The sequence below is a fragment of the Hemiscyllium ocellatum genome, chromosome 12 (genome assembly GCF_020745735.1).
Source record: "Hemiscyllium ocellatum isolate sHemOce1 chromosome 12, sHemOce1.pat.X.cur, whole genome shotgun sequence".
NCBI classification, from domain to species: Eukaryota; Metazoa; Chordata; class Chondrichthyes; order Orectolobiformes; family Hemiscylliidae; genus Hemiscyllium; species Hemiscyllium ocellatum.
The window spans coordinates 35,918,858-35,939,150 of NC_083412.1; the positions used below are offsets into that span (position 1 = coordinate 35,918,858).

Below are 20,293 nucleotides of genomic sequence, written 5' to 3' on the forward strand. Positions count from 1 at the left end.
TGTGCCCAAAAGGGTTGATATTAAGAAAGAGGATTGGCTGAAAACTTTGAAGTTCATGAAGATAGGTAAGCCCCCTGGACTAGATGGTATATACCCTAGGTTACTACAGGAAACGAGGGAAGAGATTGCCAGGTCTTTGGTGATGATCTTTGCATCCTCACTGTCCACTGTAGTATTCAAGTATTCCGGTACTCAAAAAAGAGAACAGAGATAATCCTGAGAGTTACAGAACAGTCAGTCTCACATCTGTTGTGGACAAAGTATCAGAGAGGATTCTGAGAGACAAGATTTACGATTACTTGGAAAACCATAGTTTGATTAGAGATAGTCAGCATAGCTTTGTGAGGGTCAGGTCACGCCTCACAAACCTTATTGAATTCTTTGAGGATGTGACCAAACAATGGTGGAGGTAGAGCAGTGGATGTGATGTACATGGATTTTAGCAAGGCATTTAACAAGGTTGTCCGTGTTAGACTCATTCAAAAAGTAAGGAGGCATGGGATACAGGGAAATCTGGCTGTCTGGATACAGAATTGGTGGTACTAATGTCAAGGACTGTTCATGTGTACACAAAAGGTCAGTTGATGATGGATATCAGCTTCTGTGGAGTTACTTTATTGGTCATAGAGGTAAAGCATGATCCTAAAGAAACCTGCCTGCAACAATTGTTGCAACAATTTGATTTATGGTAAGCATTTCTTACATCATGCCTTTGTTTAGGAAGCTTGATTCATTCGACCCTACTATTGAGGACCGGGCCCAATATGTGGAAAAAATGTATTATTGTTTCCAGATGAACAACACCGTGGCAGACGAAATGCAGCGAGTAATTCTCCTGACAGTGTGGAGCTGCAGCTTCTACTTTATTAGAAGCCTAAATTTCCCTGAGACACCAGACACTAAAATGTTTCAAGATTTGACAACATAGTTAAGGAATATTTTAATCCTAAACCGCCTCTAATTCTGAAAAGCTGTCATTTTTACTTGGCAACTCGAGGATCATGGGAATCAGTATCATGATTTTTGACTAGGTTAAGAAAAGTGGCAGAAAAGCATGTGACTTTGTTTTAACTCTTAATTAGATGCTCAAAAATGTTTTGACATGCAAAAATGCCTACCTGCTGAAACTCTACTGGTCTTCAAACAGGTGAAAGTAAGGACTGCAGATGCTGGAGATCAGAGTAAAGATTAGAGCGGTGCTGGAAAAGCACAGCACGTCAGGCAGCATTCAAAAAGCAGGAAAATTGACGTTTCGGGCAGGAGCCCTTCATCAGGAATGAGGCCTGCCCTTTCCCCATAACTTTTGATTCCCTTAATGATCAGGAATCTGTCTATCCCTTCTTTAAATATGTAAAACGGTTCTGCATCCACAGCTTTCTGTGGCCTGCTTTGAACTTCTGAACAATAAAATGTTTCCTAATCTCTGTCTTGAATTGTGACTTAATTTTGAGTCTAACTATGCCGTCCTCAGCAGTTACCAGGTAAAATCCTCTATATTTTTACCACTTCTATTTTGGAACCAAGTGTTCAACTTCTATGTAGATAGTATATTTTTTTTAAAAAATCCAAGACTTCATAGCCTCTTGTGCTTATCCTGTGGATATTCTTTTTCAACTATAAGTTGCTGACTCTTCTGCATTTTGTCTGGAACTTGTTGCTGTTGTGTGGCCTGAATGTTTCCATAGTTCAAAATAATGATCAATCATTACATATTTGACTATAAATGTAAATTACAGTGACACTTGATCACTTTGATTACATAATAATGTTATGTTAATTGCTTCTTGGGCATTGGTCTTTCTCAAAAATCCAATGATGTTTTCGTTACCATGAAGAATGCTCACTAAGGAGAAAATTCTCAGAAAACGTGAGGATAGTTTGCAGGGTTGGACATTGTGTGATAAGGATTTGGTTGTAGAAATGAAGGATACAGATGGTAGGTGTCACAATTTGAGGTGAAGTGAGATGTGAAGCCAAGGTGCTATGCTTAAGGTCAATCCTGTACTTTTAGGGAAATAAATGGGAAGTGAGTTTTGAATTGACCATGGGACAAAATTCTGTGGTTAAGGTCATGGGAGATCTGGAAACAGTAAGAAAAATTGGATATTAAAGATAGAGATTAATGGAAAAGAAATTATGGGATAGTTGCGAATATCTGTGGAATTAGGAAGCAGAATTGAAAGACTCATGCCATACCACTTGATAGGCATATCTGAAGACTGTATTTAGACAGTTTTAAAATTTACCAGTCAACATAATGTTGATCTGGATTTTAATTCCAAGTGTTCCATGAGACGGAATTAATTCTACATCTTGATATCAGAAGCATTACTGAAAACATGATGTGATTATAGTTATAGACAGGAAAAGTGAGTTTAGGATCTGTTGATTGCACCCACAATCACTGATGTGAACCCTAAATGATGTCATGGCCAGATCTTGTTAACATTTGATTGACAGTCTACACAGCTGATCTCATTGATGGGCCTGCCTCCCACTTTTTTGTAGATTAGATTATTTGTAGGACTTCCCAATGGCAATTTAAAATGCACCATTTATACAAAACCTAGGTTGATTTGCTGAAGACATTAATTAATGTTGAAAATAAGACTGAAGGATGTATGTTGGTTCTTTTGACAGTTCCAAAGAGGTTTTATTTCAGAGTGTGAAGGCATATTTTTGTCTGTCGTTGCTAAAATGATTAAGTTTAAAAGCAGGGTAGTTATGTTGCAGCTGTGTCGGGTGCTGTGGGGCCATGCTTAGAGTACTGCGTGCAGTTTTGGTCTCATTACTTGAGAAAGGATACACTGGCACTAGAGGGGATGCAGAGGAGGTTCACCAGGTTGATTCTGGAGTTGAGGGACTTAGCTTATTACAGAGACTGAGTAGACTGGGATTATATTCATTAGAATTTAGAAGAATGAGGGGACATCTTATAGAAACATATAAAATTACGAAGGAAATAGATAAGATAGAACTAGAGAGGATGTTTCCACTGGCGGGTGAAACTAGGACAAGAGGGCATAGCCTCAGTATTAGGGGGAGATGATTTAGGACCGAATTGAGAAAGAACTTCTTCATGCAGAGGGCTGTGAATCTGTGGAATTCCATGCCCAGTGAAATGGTTGAGGCTTCCTCATTAAATGTTTTTAAAGCTATGATAATTCATTTTCTGTTCAAAAAATTAAGGGTTATGGTGAGAGGGTTGGTCAGTGGAGCTGAGGCCACAAAAAGGTCAGCCATAATCTTATAGAGTGGGCTCGAAGGACAAGATGGCATACTCCTGCTCCTGTTTCTTATGTCCTTATATTGGTATTTGATGGAAACCAAGTACACCAAAAATAAATTGCAGGGTTGATGAGAAATGGTACTGTAAATTAGCCCTTGGATTGTCAGTACCAAGAATTGGATTCTGTACAGGAAAAGCTTAATTGACATACTCTGAATAGTGAGAGTGAAAGCTGACCTTTGCATCTTCATTTTTCTGTATTACAAGAAGCAACCATATTTCTAACTAAACCATTTCTAATAACCATATTTCTAACTACTCACTTTCACAGTACATATCCCTCACTTGAATTATTAGACTTTCATAAAGATTCATGTTTAATTATATGAACCTGGATTTTTTTTTTAATCTTGTAGGAAACTGAAGAAGTGTTTGTACAAGGGACTATTGAGGGATTGAAACCAGGAAAACATGGACTTTATGTTTGTTCTTTGGGCAACGTTACTAATGGTGCGTACTATACAGGCTCTGCTGTTTCCAAATAATCAATAGTTTTAATATCTATCAGCCAATGTGTTAATTCATGCAAGTTAAGTAAATGTGAATAGTTCTCAGTTTTCATTGTTATAGAAATGGTGAAAGGTCGTCTTCAGGGGTTCTGAGAAAATGAAATGCTTCTGGGGAGAGATGCTACAATTGGAAATAATAAATCTATTTGCAGTTTTCAATGCTAAGGTGCTCTTGCTGTCCTTTGCATTTCTAAATTATAGAATTTTTTGGAGGAGATATATGCAGAGGTAGAATTAGCCTGGGTTCCTTAATCATTAATTACCATTAGACATTGTGGTTTATATGGGTAAAGACATATCTCTTGGCCTGTTTTATCTTTTTGAGCAAATATTGTGTTTGCATTTCTTTTCTCGATTTACATCTGAAGTGGAGATTTTTGAACATCTTATTGGATTTTTAGTTCTTCACAGTAAATGGCATAAAATACATTCCAGAAATAATGGGAAGCCACGGGTTGAGAGATAATGAAATCAGTTTGTTCATTTTATTTCTTCTCACACAGCTTTTTCCCTTTTGGAGTATGGTGGGGAAGTGTTGTAAGAATTAGCAGATTATCTGTCTGTTTAGAATTAGAATTAAATTTATTACACGTGTTCTCATGTTACATAAGAGCAGGAGTACAGTCAAAACTGTACAATGTCAGCAACACACGGTGCTATCTTAGGTACAAGAAAAAATAAAGAGAAAGATTACAGTAGATTATAGATATACATAGTATGAGTGAGGAAAACAAGAAGTAAAGCTAAAAAGACAAACATTACAGACTTTTTCTAAGGGCTTCCACATGGTCTGCTCGAGCTCTTGAATGCTCTGTTGTCGATAAATCCTAGTGCACTACAAAGTGAGACATACAGTCATCGAAGAAACAATACTGGAGAAATTATTTTGAATTTGTAGCAATAAGTCTCCTGGATCTGATGACCTTCATGCTAAGGTTTTATAAAGGGGTAGCTTCAGAAATAAGAGGCATTGGTTATAATCTTCCAATATTCTAAATCTTGTAGAGCATTTCTCAAGGACTAGAAGATAGCAAACACAATCCTGATAGTTAAGAAAGAATAGAGATAAAATTGGAAAGTAGGCTAATTAATCCAATATCAGATGTAGAAAGAGCGCTAGAATTTTGAAAAATTTCTTTCACTTGGTATTATCTTTGCTGTATAGGTTACGGTTTGTTGCTCATCTCTAAATGCCCTTGAGAAGGTGTTAAGTACTTAGCTGAAACATTGCAGTGCATCTGGTTTAGGTGCATACACTGTGCCTTCAGGAAGGGAGTTCCAAGATTTTGATCCAAAGATAGTGATGGAATGATGACGCAGTTCTAGTCATGATAAGGAGATTTACTGAGAACCAACAAAGCAGCCAATGCAGATGGAATAACTGCTGAACTACAGCAGAGAAGCACTCTTGGTCTGAATACTTGCCCTCATCTCCCTTGTCTGGACGGAGGAGTGCATGCTCATGGATCTCTAAGACACTTTGATTATGACCATCCTTAAGTAAAGAAATATGACCAAATGCAATAACAACAGAGGAGTCGACCTGCTGTCTGCAACAGGGTAGGTCACCTAATGGGCATCTCATTTTATGTTTAATCTAACATAGTCCCATAGCTTGCTTCTGTTATGCGATACCATCCCCTGAATCCATTGGGATTTACAGTGAACCACCGGTTTGGCTGTCTCCTTTCAGTGAGACCAGACATTGATTTTGAAATTTAACATCACTGAGGAACAGACAATTTGATGGCAAAGACGTTGAACCCAGCACCAGGCTCATAGGCTACAAGGCAGTAGTGCTACCTGACCTGTAAGTGTTGGAAATATATAACAGGCATCCCAAATCCCAGGCAAAATGTCACCAGTGATGTTTCTACAAAATCTTGCAAATCCAATGTCTCTGGCATCAAGGTACCAGTTAGTCAGTCAGCTGCATTGGAAAGGCATGGGTCGAAGTCAGGGCGATGGCAGCAGAGCGAACATGGGCTGGACCCGGAGCGACAGCAGCAGGGTGAGCATGGGTCGTAGTCCTGGTGGCAGCAGAGTTAGTCTGGGGTGGAGGCCAGCGAGTAGAGGTAGTATTGCCTCATGTTCTGCAGCCAGCAGGCATGGACTTATGTTGGAAAAAACTAGAACTACCAAAACTTAGTACTTTATATTCCATCTTTATCATTTTGAACTTTTAAACTGTGTTCCCACGCTTAGCTTTTACTCTGTAACAACACTTAAAGTATCGGTACCTAAGTTGCTACCGAGAGGCGACGTTACACTTTTCTCGCTGCACTCGTTGAGTGCATGTGACAATAACGACTATTTTATTCGTTCAAATCATCTGCACACATGACGTAAGACTTTCAAACAGATTCTCTTCTCTGAACTTCATGACGGCAAATGATTATCAGGAAGGCAGAGAAAATCATGTAAAGGATGTCCTCAAAGTTTCTGTGAATAAGTGCAACATCTCTACCACCTTATGAGAATTTCTTACCCTTGGCTGACCAAATTGGAAAAACAGTATCAGTGAAGGTGCCAACAATCTTAGACATCTCTGATGGTTGGAAGCCAACAACAAAGAGTGGAAGGAATGTGAGAAAACCCACTTGGGTCAGGGTGTGTGAATCCAGCATTATATTGTTTTGTAATCACAGGACCCAAAACTCCAGAGTGGAAGATAGCCATCTTCTGACTCAGGGACTGTCTATGAAGGAGCTGTAGACGTTAAGAGGTGTGGAGTTGAGTTGCTTGCCAAAGACCTTCCAGCCTCTGATCTACATTTATCATCATAATACTTATGTGGCTGGCCCAATTCAGTTTCTGGTCAGTGATGTCATGACCAAGTCTGGAGGGGTGAATTGGTTCCCCCTTTGTGTAATCTTGATCTTTTTAGTGTGCAGCTATATCACACTTCAATTAAAACATAGTACAAGTCAAATTAAGGAACCAATTAAAATGTTTCCGGATTAAAAGAGGAATTTAATTACTTAATAAACCCATGAATAAAAGATGTGATATCAAACACAATTACCGTGATAAAGTTTAAAAAGGTGAGGGAGTCTGATTCAATAGAAAGATTAAGTTTGAACAAGTTGCTAGTGTCCTGAGTTGTTATGTTAAAACTGAGACCACGGGGGATCCAAGATGGCGGCGACCCAGCAAGACTGAGTCCACAGTGCTCTACCCAAAACTTGGGAAAAGTGGGCTATCCACCCCCACCACACTCACTAAACCATTTATAATAGTTGTTAACCTTAAATAGTTACCTATTAGTACATTTAAATAGTCTAATACTAGCTGGAAAATGAGTAAAGGGAAGGGAACAGGCGGCTCTAAGAAAGCAGGGACCCCTCCCCCACCCTCTCCCTCTTCATCTGCAACAAAGGTGTCTTCAGCTACTTCAGGAGATTTACCAATGAAGATGAGCTTTGAGGAGATGTTTGCCAGGTGGGAGGCGAAGATTGATGCTTTTATCGATGAGTCTCGGCAGAGCAGAGAAGCACTATCAGCCGAGCTGCAGAAGCAGGGCAGAGACATTCAGGAATTGGAGTGCCGAGTCAGAGAGGTGGAGTCGAAGGCCGCAGCCTCAGAGACTGGGATAAAATCAACAGCCGACCACATCCGTTTTCTCGAGAATCGAGTCCAGAACCTAGAAAACCACATTGATGGCCTTGAAAATCGATGTCGTAGAAAAAATATTCGGTTGTTGGGCCTGCCCGAGCAGGAAGAGGGAGGTCAGCTGACAGCATTCTTAGAGCATTGACTGCCACAACTTTTAAATCTGCATAATGGATCAGGCCAGGTAAGGGTAGAATGGGCCTACCGGGTCACAGTACGTGGGCCCGGCTCAACCCAGCGCCCACGCCCGGTCCTGTTCCAGCTGCAGAGCTATAGGGAGAGGCAGATGCTCCTGGAAGCCTCAAGAAATCTGGGAAAAGATCCCCAAGCTATGACCCACAAAGGATCCAGGATCATGCTGTTCCAGGACTTCTCCCCAGCTTTGGTCCGAAAGAGGAAGGCATTCGATGAGGCGAAGAAGCGTTTAAGGGACTTAAATATCCAGTACTCCTTACGATATCCAGCGACGCTACGCTTTAGCCACGAAGGATCCATATATAACTTGGGATCACCGGAGAAGGCTAAGGAATTCTTGGACTCTCTTAAATAAACTGTAAGAGATTGTGGACGCTGGTCTGCCTTTCCCATTATTTTGGTTTACATCCCTTCATCTTTTCTTATCTTTCCCCCTATGTGTGTATGTATATATATATATATATATATATATGTTGGGGCGTTTGGTTAATGTTGATGGGGAGAGGTGGTTACCTTATTCTATTTTACTTCTGTTTTTAGGAGCGGGGTTGTTTTTCTTTCCCCTGTTATTTTGTGGTATTATATTTAAGTATTACATGTTGAGATTGTAATCTTATAGTTATATATGGTATTAATATTCTCAAATATATTTAGATGTGGGTGTGGGTGGGGGTGGGGTGTTCACTGTTAACTCTAGCTTTATATTATATTTGAATTCTCATTTTATTGAGGAACACCTGGGTCAAGGGTGGGGCACTGGTTGGAAGAGGGTAAGATGGACTGTGGGAGAGGAAGTGACGCTCCCTGGGAACAAGGGAGAAAATCTCCAATTCGGAATGTTTTATATTTTTTATACTTAGAAAGAGTTTTTTGTTATATTGTTTTGAGTGTATCAGAGAATCTTTACTTTTGTAAATCTTGTATGCTCCATGCTCGGGATGTTCTAAATAGGGTTTCCCCTCCCAAGGGGTCTCGGATCTGTCCAGATGATTATGGCTGAACAGTCGGTTAAGTGGTGCACCTGGAATGTCAGGGGGAGTAATTCGCCAGTTAAAAGGAAGAAAATATTATCAAATCTTAAGAAGGAGAGAGTTGATATAGCTCTCCTACAGGAGACACACCTGTCGGATAAAGAACACTTAAAATTACGACAGGGCGGATTTGATCAGGCCTTTTTTTCCTCTTTTAATTCAAAAAGCAGGGGAGTCGTTATCCTTGTCCGGAAGAACTTCCCTTTGAAAATTCTAAATCAGATAAAAGACGAATCTGGACGATATATTTTGATTAAAGCCCTCATAAATGGAGAGGAATATGGGATCTTAAATGTATACTGCCCCCCGGCACACCCCTTTAAATTCATAACGGAAGCTTTTTCAAAACTGATGGCCTTTGGTGCCCGTCATACAATTATAGGGGGAGACTTTAATTGTATTATGGATCCGGAAATAGACAGGATTCCCAAGAGTGCCGCTGGAGTATCTCTCAGATCTAGACAACTGGCGGACCTGAATAAAGAATTAGGATTGGTAGATGTATGGAGATGTCTCCATCCACAGGGTAGAGATTTTTCTTTCTACTCTAATCCACATAAATGTCACACAAGAATTGATATGTTTTTTGCCCCATCGATTTTTCTAAACTCTATAGCAACCTGTAAAATAGGTACTATAGCAATCTCTGACCATGCCGCTGTATACATGGAAACTAAGGTAAAGAACAATGGGACATCTGCTCAGCATTGGCGTATGGACCCCTTCCTGATAAAAGATAGCAAATTTTTAAAGTACTTCTCCCAAGAACTTTAAAACTTTTTTAGAAATTAATACTGGTACGGCTAGCAATCCGTCAATGATGTGGGAGACCATCAAAGCTTATGCACGAGGTTTGATCATCTCCTATTCAGCGACCCAGAGGAAAATGAAGGGAGCGCAACAGCGTCTGCTCGAAGCTCGCCTAAAAGCAGCCGAAACAGCATACGCTGATAGACCTTCTATCACAAAATTGCAGAGGATTACAGCTCTTAGGACAGCTTTAAACACCGCGCTTACTCAAACGGCTAAAAGGGAAATATTATTTGCGAAACAAAGATTATATGAATATGGCGACAAACCGGGTAGATACTTAGCATTTCTTGCAAAGAAAAAGAAAGCCCCTCAAACTCTTCCGACCATCAAGGAAAGTACAGGTACCCTGACTCATGATCATAAAAAGATCAATGCGACCTTTAAAGAATTTTATTCTGAACTATATAGATCGCAGGATTGTGAAGATAGGATTAGGAGGATGCAGTCATTTTTTAAAAATTTGACCTTCCCGGGCCTGACTCCGGAACAGGTGTCGGCCCTAAATACCCCTTTAACAGTCCAAGAGATACTTGAGGCAATTAGGCAACTTCAGAGCGGAAAAGCACCGGGCCCGGATGGTTTTCAAGCTGAATTCTATAAAGAATTTACAGGAATATTGGTTGACCCACTTATGGATATGTATAATTTTGCGCATAGTCAGGTCTGTCTCCCGCCCACGCTGAAAGAAGCAAATATTTCTCTTATCCTCAAAAAAGGAAAAGACCCAGAAGATTGTGCATCTTATAGACCAATATCCTTACTAAATGTAGACTTTAAAATTCTCTCAAAAATGTTAGCACTAAGACTAGAAAGGGTACTGCCATATATGCTGCAAATGTGTTGCTGGTCAAAGCACAGCAGGTTAGGCAGCATCTCAGGAATAGAGAATTCGACGTTTCGAGCATAAGCCCTTCATCAGGAATAAGAGAGAGAGAGCCAAGCCGGCTGAGATAAAAGGTAGGGAGGAGGGACTAGGGGGAGGGGCGATGGAGGTGGGATAGGTGGAAGGAGGTCAAGGTGAGGGTGATAGGCCGGAGTGGGGTGGGGGCGGAGAGGTCAGGAAGAGGATTGCAGGTTAGGAGGGCGGTGCTGAGTTGAGGGAACCGACTGAGACAAGGTGGGGGGAGGGGAAATGAGGAACGTGGCTGAAGAGCTTCTGTGCAGAGGAGATGACCTGGGGGGTGCAGTGAGAGAGGGACTCACTGAAATCCTTGTAGAGGGAGGAAGAGAGCTTCTTCAAGGAAGGCATCCTTGTAAGAGGATTCGCAGTAGGTTAAAATCTTCGAGTAAAAAATGAGGTCTGCAGATGCTGGAGATCACAGCTGCAAATGTGTTGCTGGTCAAAGCACAGCAGGTTAGGCAGCATCTCAGGAATAGAGAATTCGACGTTTCGAGCATAAGCCCTTCATCAGGAATAAGAGAGAGAGAGCCAAGCCGGCTGAGATAAAAGGTAGGGAGGAGGGACTAGGGGGAGGGGCGATGGAGGTGGGATTTTTTACTGCCATATATTATAAAGGAGGACCAGACGGGATTTATTAAGGGCCGCAGATCATCCAATAATATCAGAAGGGTCTTGAATATGATCCAAGCCTGTCATCAGGGAAAGATACCAGGAGTAGTAATTTCATTGGATGCGGAAAAGGCATTTGATAGGGTTGAATGGTCATATTTATTTTACACATTGGAAAGGTTTGGCGTTGGACAGGTGTTTACCAAATGGGTTTCAACATTGTATAATGACCCCAAAGCAGCTGTTATTACTAATGGGTTAAGATCGGATGGCTTCAGTGTGGGTAGGGGCTGCCGTCAAGGATGTCCTCTCTCACCATTGTTGTTTACGCTGATAATCGAACCATTAGCAGAAGCCATCCGGACTGATCCTAATATAACGGCCCCGAGGATTGGTACAGGTAAACACAAAATTACCCTCTATGCAGATGACGTTCTCTTATTCCTCAGTAATCCTTTAATGTCAGTGCCTCATCTAATTCAAGTTATTAATACATTTAGTGCATTCTCAGGCTATAAAATTAATTTTTCAAAATCGGAAGCCATGCCAATGGGTGGTCTGGCTATGATACCCCACTTAATGGACGGATCCCCTTTTCCCTTCCGTTGGTCCCTGGAGGGCTTCTTATATTTAGGTATTTTTATCACGCCAGTATTTGATCAGCTGTATAGGGCTAATTTTGTACAATTAATGGAAAGGATAAGGCAGGACCTCCAGCGATGGAGAGACCTTCCGATTTCCTGGCTAGGGAGAATAGCATTAATTAAAATGAATGTTCTGCCCCGTCTCTTATATCCTATGAGAATGCTCCCGCTGATGCTGCCAAGGCTAGCCCTACGTAAATTATATGGCTGGTTGGGCTCCTTTATTTGGAACCATAGACGGTCCCTTATTAAGCTGAAGAAGCTACAGCTTCCACAGGCAAGGGGAGGACTGGACTTCCCAGACTTTAGGAAATATCAGTTAAGCTCCCTACTAAGTTACATAGCTGATTAGGTTTCATCTGATCCACAATCAATTTGGCTGGATATCGAAGCCTCCCAAGTAAAATACCCACTTATTAACCTTTTATTTTCAGATAAGAGGAAAATCATTACAGACCACTGTAAAAATCCCATTATATTAAACACAATTAAGGCCTGGAATATAATGCGGCAAAATGAGGGTAACTCACATAAAACATCCCCCCATGCACCAATAGTAGGCGCATGGGGATTCCAACCGGGGATTACAGATGCCACCTTTAAACTCTGGAGATCCAGGGGCATCTCATGCTTAGGGGACCTATTTAAAGATGGGATCCTGATGTCCTTTGAGCAGCTGCGTCTGAAATTCAGAATACCTAATGGGGATCTCTTTCAATACTTCCAAGTTCGAGATTATATACAGAGGAAGACTACATTAATAGATAGTCTTTATAAATCAGACAGAGAACGTAATGTCTTACGACCAGCGGGGGCATCCTCTGTTAGTACTATATACCATTTGCTACATGATGGAGTCTCAGGAGACATGGATGACCTGCTTAAAACATGGGAGCAGGACTTGGGGCTAGAAATCTCTGAGGATATGTGGAATGACATTTGGGAAAATGCTAGAAGAATTGCTATCTGTAACAGAACTCAGGCTATCCAACTAAAGATACTTCATAGGGCCCATATAGCTCCGGCTCGACTGGCAAAATTTAAGGCAGGAGCATCTCCAATGTGTCCTAAATGCAAAATAGAGGTGGGTACTCTTGTACATTGTCTGTGGACTTGTCAGAAAATCCGCAGATACTGGACTAAAGTGGCAAATACCCTGACAGAAATTTTAGGAACGGAAATTAGGGTGGACCCTGTATCTCTCCTTTTGGGCTTTTCGAACCTCTCATCTCTGGATATGCATGGGAAGAGACTATTTTCTATTCTCTCTTTCTGTGCAAGGAAAAATATTTTGGTGAACTGGGTGGCTGAGGGCCCCCCAGGACTGTCAAATTGGCACAGATTAATTATGGAATATATCCCCCTTGACTTCCTCACAAATATGGTGCACCGAAAGACTGATTATTTTATAAAATATGGCAGTCCTTTTTGAATTATATAAATGCAGATATTTCGGCTATCCTAACAAGGGCTTTTATTTAGTGAAGATTTCAGACAGGGCTGCTCCGGGGCCCCTTGGGAGAGGAATCCTGCGCGAATACGGGTTTTATTATATTTGATGTTTATACATTCCGAGCATGTAAGAGACTAGGTATACACTCTGGTTAGTTATAGGTTAGATTAGTAGAAAGTTGAGTTTTTTTTTCTTTCTTTTTTCGTTTCTTTTTTTTTGTTTTCTTTCTTTCTCTTTTCTTTGTTAAATTATGAATATTGTATATATGATTTAATTGTACATCAATGTTTGTATTTGAGAGTTTTGTTTATTTTTGTACATTTTCAAAAATGTTAAATTTCAATAAAAATATCTACAAAAAAAAAACTGAGACCACAACAGTATAACTTGTGTCATCAGCAATAAGATTATTTACAGAATCCTTGAGGTCTTCGAGTCATAGAGATGTACAGCGTGGAAACAGACCCTTTGGTCCAACCTGTCCATGCCAACAAGATATCCCAACCCAATCTAGTCCCACTGCCCAGCACCCAGCCCATATCCCTCCAAACCCTTCCTATTCATATACCCATCCAAATGCCTCTTAAATGTTGCAATTGCACCAGCCTCCACACATCCTTTGGCCGCTCATTCCATACACTTACCACCCTCTGAGTGAAAAGGTTGTCCCATAGGTCTCTTTTATATCTTTCCCCTCTCACCCTAAACCTATGCCCTCTAGTTCTGGACTCCCTGACCCCAGGGAAAAGACTTTGTCTATTTACTCTATCAATGCCCCTCATAATTTTGTAAACCTCTCAGCCTCCGACGCTCCAGGGTAAATAGCCCCAGCCTGTTCAGCCTCTCCCTATAGATCAAATCCTCCAACCCTGGCAACACCCTTGTAAATCTTTTCTGAACCCTTTCAAATTTCACAACATCCTTCCGATAGGAAGAAGACCAGAATTGCATGCAATATTCCAACAGTAGCCTATGACTCATGTCTTTGTTCGTCTTATGCATTGCCTTAATGAGCTTGGCGTAACCTTTCAGGTGGCAACCTTAAATAAGTGTTTTTTCTTGTTTTGAAACTATTTTAGTCTATGAAATGTTCCAGGTATTAAAATCAGATGACGGAAATTTAAAATCGATCCATATTTTAACACTACCATGACAATTGTAACTCCCAAGATTTTGATAGTGGGGAATTCAGTAATGTGAATGCCATTGAGTGTATAGTTGAGACAATAGTTATTGTCTGTCACTTGTCTGGTGCAAATGTTACTTGCCAGTTATTAGCTAAGGCTCAATGCTTTTGAGATCTTGTTGCATTTAGAGGTGGGATGCTTCAGTGTCTGTGTCTAGAGTGCCATGATTTCGTGCTGAACATTGTACATCATCGGTGAGCATTTGCAGTTCTGAGTTATGATGAAGGTAAGTTTATTGAAGAAACAGCTAAGTCCAGGACACTCCACTGAGAAGATCCTGCTGCAATATTCTGTTTTGATGTCAAGAACAGTTAATCTTGTCTTCCTTCTTGAATTCAGCTCTGTTATTCATGATTAGACTATGACTGTAATTGGATCAGGAACTGAGTAGTCTCGAAGAAACCCAAACTGAGTTTGAATTCTGAGAAAAATGTGCCAGGGTATTTCAGTGTAAACATGAATTTATGGATGGAAAATGGTCTTTAATTAATCTGTCAGACTCTTGAGGATCTAACTTAAAATATCAAAAATAGAAAGCCATGAGTTTGAATATTTTTGGATTTTCAAGATGATTGTAATAAGGTACCCCACAAGAGTTTATGATGATGAGGAGAAATTTATTCACCCTGAGACTGGTGAGCCTTTGGAATTTTTTGCCGCAGAAAAGGGTTGAGGCCAAAACATTGAATGTTTTCAAGAAGGAATACAATACAGTTCATGGAGCAAAAGGGGTCAAAGGGCATGGGGAGAAAGCAGGAACAAGGTACTGAGTTGGATGATCAACCATGATTATAGTGGATGACGGAGCAGGCTCGAAAGGCTGAATGGTCTAGAATTGGGGATAATATGTCAGCATTAATCGAATATTGATAGATGGAAAGCAGAGGATAGAATTATACGATGCATTTTGAGTTAGCAGTGCTAACCACTAAGCCACTGTACCATACCTACTTGTGATATGCATTAATGAGTTAGATCAGTGAGTATCCCAAGTTTGCTGAAAGAGTACCTCAGCGGAGCAGGTAAGGGCTGTTTGGCAGTGGCTGCTTGAAAGCTCGGTGACGTTTGTTTAACGGTTTAAATTCGAAAGTTTTTTTGTAAGAAAAGCCCTGAGCGGACCCGGAAGCTGGTGTAGCGCAAGCTTACCTGGGTGAGTTTTTTCTTATAAAGGCGCGCAGGAGAGGAACCCGAGGCACTACAGAAGTAGTGCCTCCCGCCCGCCCTCCTCCTCTAACCTAATAATAAGCAGGTAAGCAGGTTGTGGTAAGCAGGTAATTGCTGCATTTTGCTTGTTCTATTGTTTAGACCTAGTTTTTTTTTAAAGGTTACTTTTATAGGGATGGCGGTGAAGGCAGTGCAATGTTCCTCTTGCAACATGTTTGAGGTGAGGGATGCCATGGTCGTCCCTGCAGATTACACTTGCAGGAAGTGCACCCATCTCCAGCTCCTCCAAGACCGTGTTAGGGAACTGGAGCTGGAGTTGGATGAACTTGGGATCATTCGGGAGGCAGAGGGGGTCATAGATTGGAGCTTTAGGGAAGTAGTAACTCCAAAGATTGCAGACAGATGGGTGACAGTGAGGGGGCTGGGAGGAAGCAGCCAGTGCAGTGACCCCCTGCGGCCGTTGCCCTCAAGAACAAGTATACCGTTTTGGATACTTGTGGGGAGGACGACTTACCAGGGGTAAGCAATGGGGTTCAGGCCTCTGGCACGGAGCCTGTCCCTGTTGCTCAGAAGGGAAGGGTGGAGAAGAGCAGAGCAATAGTTATTGAGAACTCGATAGATCGGGGCACAGATAGGCGGTTTTGTGGGGGCAAGAGAGACTCACGTTTGGTATGTTGCCTCCCAGGTGCAAGGGTACGTGATGTCTCTGATCGTGTTTTCCGGGTCCTTAAGGGGGAGGGGGAGCAGCCCGAAGTCGTGGTCCACATTGGCACCAACGACATTGGTAGGAAGAGGGATGAGGATGTTAGGCAGGCTTTCAGGGAGCTAGGTTGGAAGCTCAGAGTTAGAACAAACAGAGTTGTTGTCTCTGGTTTGTTACCCATGCCACGTGATAGAGAGTCGAGGAATAGGGAGAGAGAACAGTTAAATGCGTGGCTACAGGGATGGTGCAGGAGGGAGGGATTCCGGTTTCTGGATAACTGGGGTTCTTTCTGGGGAATGTAGGACCTCTATAAACAGGATGGTCTACACCTGAACCTGAGGGGCACCAGTATCCTTGGGGGGAGGTTTGCTAGTGCTCTTTGGGGGGGTTTAAATTAACTCTGCAGGGGCATGGGAACATAGACTGTAGCTTTAGGGTGCAGGACCTGGAGTGTAAGGAGGTTAGGAACATGGCATCAGTCTCGAAGGAGGGTGCCTGTAAACAGGAAGGTGGCTTGAAGTGTGTATACTTCAATGCGAGAAGTATATGAAATAAGGTAGGTGAACTTGCAGCGTGGGTTTGTACCTGGGATTTTGATGTTGTGGCTATTACGGAGACATGGGTAGAACAGGGACAGGATTGGCTGTTGCAGGTTCCAGGGTTTAAATGTTTTAGTAGGGTCAGAGGTGGGGGTAAAAGAGGGGGAGGTGTGGCATTGCTTGTCAAAGATAGTATTAAGTAGTGGAAAAGACGATGGATGAAGACTCGCCATCTGAGGTAGTTTGGACTGAGCTTAGAAATAGGAAAGGTGAGGTCACCCTGTTAGGAGTTTTCTACAGGCCTCCTAATAGTCTTAGAAACTTAGAAGAAAGGATTGCGAGGATGATTCAGGAGAAGAGTGAAAGTAATAGGGTGGTTGTTATGGGGGACTTTAATTTTCCAGATATTAACTGGGAAAGCTATAGCTCGAGTACGTTAGATGGGTCGGTGTTTGTCCAATGTGTGCAGGAGGGTTTCCTGACACAATATGTAGACAGGCCAACAAGAGGTGAGGCCATACTGGATTTGGTTCTGGGTAACGAACCAGGCCAGGTGTTAGAATTGGAGGTAAGTGAGCACTTTGGGGACAGTGACCACAATTCGGTGACTTTTACTCTAGTGATGCAGAGGGATAAGTGTGCACTACAGGGCAAGAGTTATAGCTGGGGGCAGGGAAATTATGATGCGGTGAGGCATGACTTAGGATGTGTGGCTTGGAAAAGTAGGTTTCAAGGGAAGGGTGCAATCGATATGTGGAGCTTGTTCAAGGAGCAGCTATTGAGTGTCCTTGATAAGTATGTACCTGTCAGGCAGGGAGGAAAGGGTCGTGTGAGGGAGCCGTGGTTTAATAAGGAATTGGAATCCCTTGTTAAAGGGAAGAGGGCGGCCGATGTAAAGATGAGACGTGGGCGATTGAAAGTTATAAGGTAGCCAGGAAGGATCTAAAGAGAGAGCTAAGAGCAGCAAGGAGGGAACATGAAAAGATCTTGGTTGGTAGGATTAGGGAAAACCCAAAGGCTTTCTATAGGTATGTCAGGAATAAAAGAATGACTAGGGTAGGAATAGGTCCAGTCAAGGATAGTAATGGGAAGTTGTGCGTGGAGGCTGAAGAGATTGGGGAGACAATGAATACTTTTTGTCAGTATTCACTCAGGAACAGGACATTGTTGCCGATGTGAATATTGAGTCACAATTAGTTAGAATGGATGGCTTTGAGGTATGTAGGGAAGAGGTGCTGGAAATTCTGGAAAGGGTGAAAATAGATAAGTCCCCTGGGTCTGATGGCATTTATCCTCGGATTCTCTGGGAAGCAAGGGAGGAGATTGCAGAGCCATTGGCCTTGATTTTTATGTCTTCGTTGTCTACAGGAATAGTGCCAGAAGACTGGAGGATAGCAAATGTGATTCCCTTGTTCAAGAAGGGGAGTAGGGATAACCCTAGTAACTATAGGCTGGTGAATCTCACTTCTGTTGTGGGCAAAATCTTAGAGAGAATTGTAAGGGATAGGATTTATGAACATCTGGATAGGAATAATGTGATCAAGGATAGTCAGCATGGTTTTGTGAAGGACAGGTCATGCCTCACAAACCTTATTGAATTCTTTGAGAAGGTGACTAAGGAGGTGGACGAGGGTAAAGCGGTAGATGTGGTGTATATGGATTTTAGTAAGGCGTTTGATAAGATTCCCCATGGTAGGCTACTGCAAAAAATACGGAGGTATGGCATTGAGGGTGAGTTGGAGGTTTGGATTAGGAATTGGCTGGATGGAAGAAGACAGAGGGTAGTAGTTGATGGTAAAGGTTCATCTTGGAGTGCAGTTACCAGCGGTGTTCCGCAAGGATCTGTTTTGGGACCATTGCTATTTGTCATTTTTATAAATGACCTGGAGGAGGGGCTAGAAGGTTGGGTGAGCAAGTTTGCAGATGATACGAAAGTCAGTGGAGTTGTTGACAGTGAGGAAGGATGTGGCAGGTTACAGCGGGATATAGATAAGCTGCAGAGCTGGGCAGAAAGGTGGCAAATGGAGTTCAATGTAGCTAAGTGTGATGTGATTCATTTTGGTAAGAGTAACAAGAAGATGGGGTACTGGGCTAAGGTCGGATACTTGGTAGTGTGGATGAGCAGAGGGATCTTGGTGTCAATGTACACAGATCTCTGAAAGTTGCCACCCAGGTAAATAGTGCTGTGAAGAAGGCATATGGTGTACTGGCTTTTATTGGTAGAGGAATTGGGTTCCGGAGTCCTGAGGTCATGTTGCAGTTGTATAAGACTCTGTTGCGGCTGCATCTGGAGTATTGTGTGCAGTTTTGGTCGCCATACTATAGGAAGGATGTGGAGGCACTGGAACGGGTGCAGAGGAGGTTTACCAGGTTGTTGCCTGGTATGGTAGGAAGATTGCATGAGGAAAGGCTGAGGCACTTGGGGCTGTTTTCATTGGAGAAAAGAAGGTTTAGGGGTGACTTGATAGAGGTGTACAAGATGATTAGGGGTTTAGATAGAGTTAACAATGAGAACCTTTTTCCACGTATGGAGTCAGCTATTACAAGGGGGCATAGCTTTAAATTAAGGGGTGGTAGGTATAGGACAGATGTTAGGGAATGATTCTTTACTCAGCAAGTCGTGAGTTCATGGAATGCCCTGCCAGTAGCAGTGGTGGACTCTCCCTCTTTATGGGCATTTAAACGGGCATTGGATAGACATATGGAGGATAGTGGACTAGTGTAGGTTAGGTGGGCTTGGATCGGCGCAACATCGAGGGCCGAAGATCCTCGCAACATCGAGGGCCGACTGATCATTACTTAATAATCAGTCATTAAGTAATTGTTTTGATAGAAGTATAGTACAGTGGAGATTAACATTTTAACTTGAGTTAAAATAATGATTGTGTTCAATGACAGAGCAGGTTTGAATGACTAAATGGGCCCTAGTTGTGAGAGGTTACAACCTGAAATTTTAACTCTGGCTCTCTGCAAATATTGCTCGAGCTGTGGTGCATTTCCAACATTGTCTTTGTTTGGGCAGAATTTGCTTTTTTGTGTATCCTAAGTTACCTTGGAGTTGTTTTATTTTGGAGAGATTTTTGCCCCTGAGATCTAATAAGTTATTTCACTGTATCTTACCAAATTGTATCTAAATACATACTTTGTCTCTTTGGTGTAACATATGTCCAATTCTGGTCCCATCTGTTCCCAGAACAATCCTGCACTGAGTAGATATCTGCCTGAAGGCCACTGTGCACCCAGAGACAATCCGGTGTTGCGCTTCACCAGTAACATCTTGACATGGTAGCCATAAAGTCATGCAGCCCATGACACATAGCAAAATGACTGACACACCACTGCACATAAAACTACATTTTTCTCAACTGTGTTGCAATTCAACCACTGTGCCACACATACTCAACAACCTGTAAGTCAGTGTTACGCTGTCCCACAACTTATCATTGCTTGCCTATATGTGACATATCTCTACTGGACAATCAGAAAAGTCCAAACATCAGCTTTTATTTATTAAAAGCAAAAGGGAAAGCAAATAAAACCATTAGTGTTTGAAATCCACCCCAACAATGCTATCTAAATTTTGGTAGCATGACCAATGAATATTTTACCATCCCTGGTTGTCTCTTGCACTCAGCTCTCATTTG

General features: G+C 41.9%; 1 protein-coding gene across 1 annotated transcript in view; it reads left to right on the top strand.

Annotated features, from left to right (window-relative positions):
* The window catches only part of LOC132820916 (superoxide dismutase [Cu-Zn]-like), a 59,320-nt gene that overhangs the window by 2,344 nt on the left and 36,683 nt on the right, over nucleotides 1–20,293 (top strand). Inside the window, exon 2 of the mRNA XM_060833273.1 lies at nucleotides 3,646–3,739. Within this exon, the coding sequence (XP_060689256.1) occupies nucleotides 3,646–3,739 (94 nt within the window). The remainder of the gene's footprint in view (nucleotides 1–3,645; nucleotides 3,740–20,293) is intronic.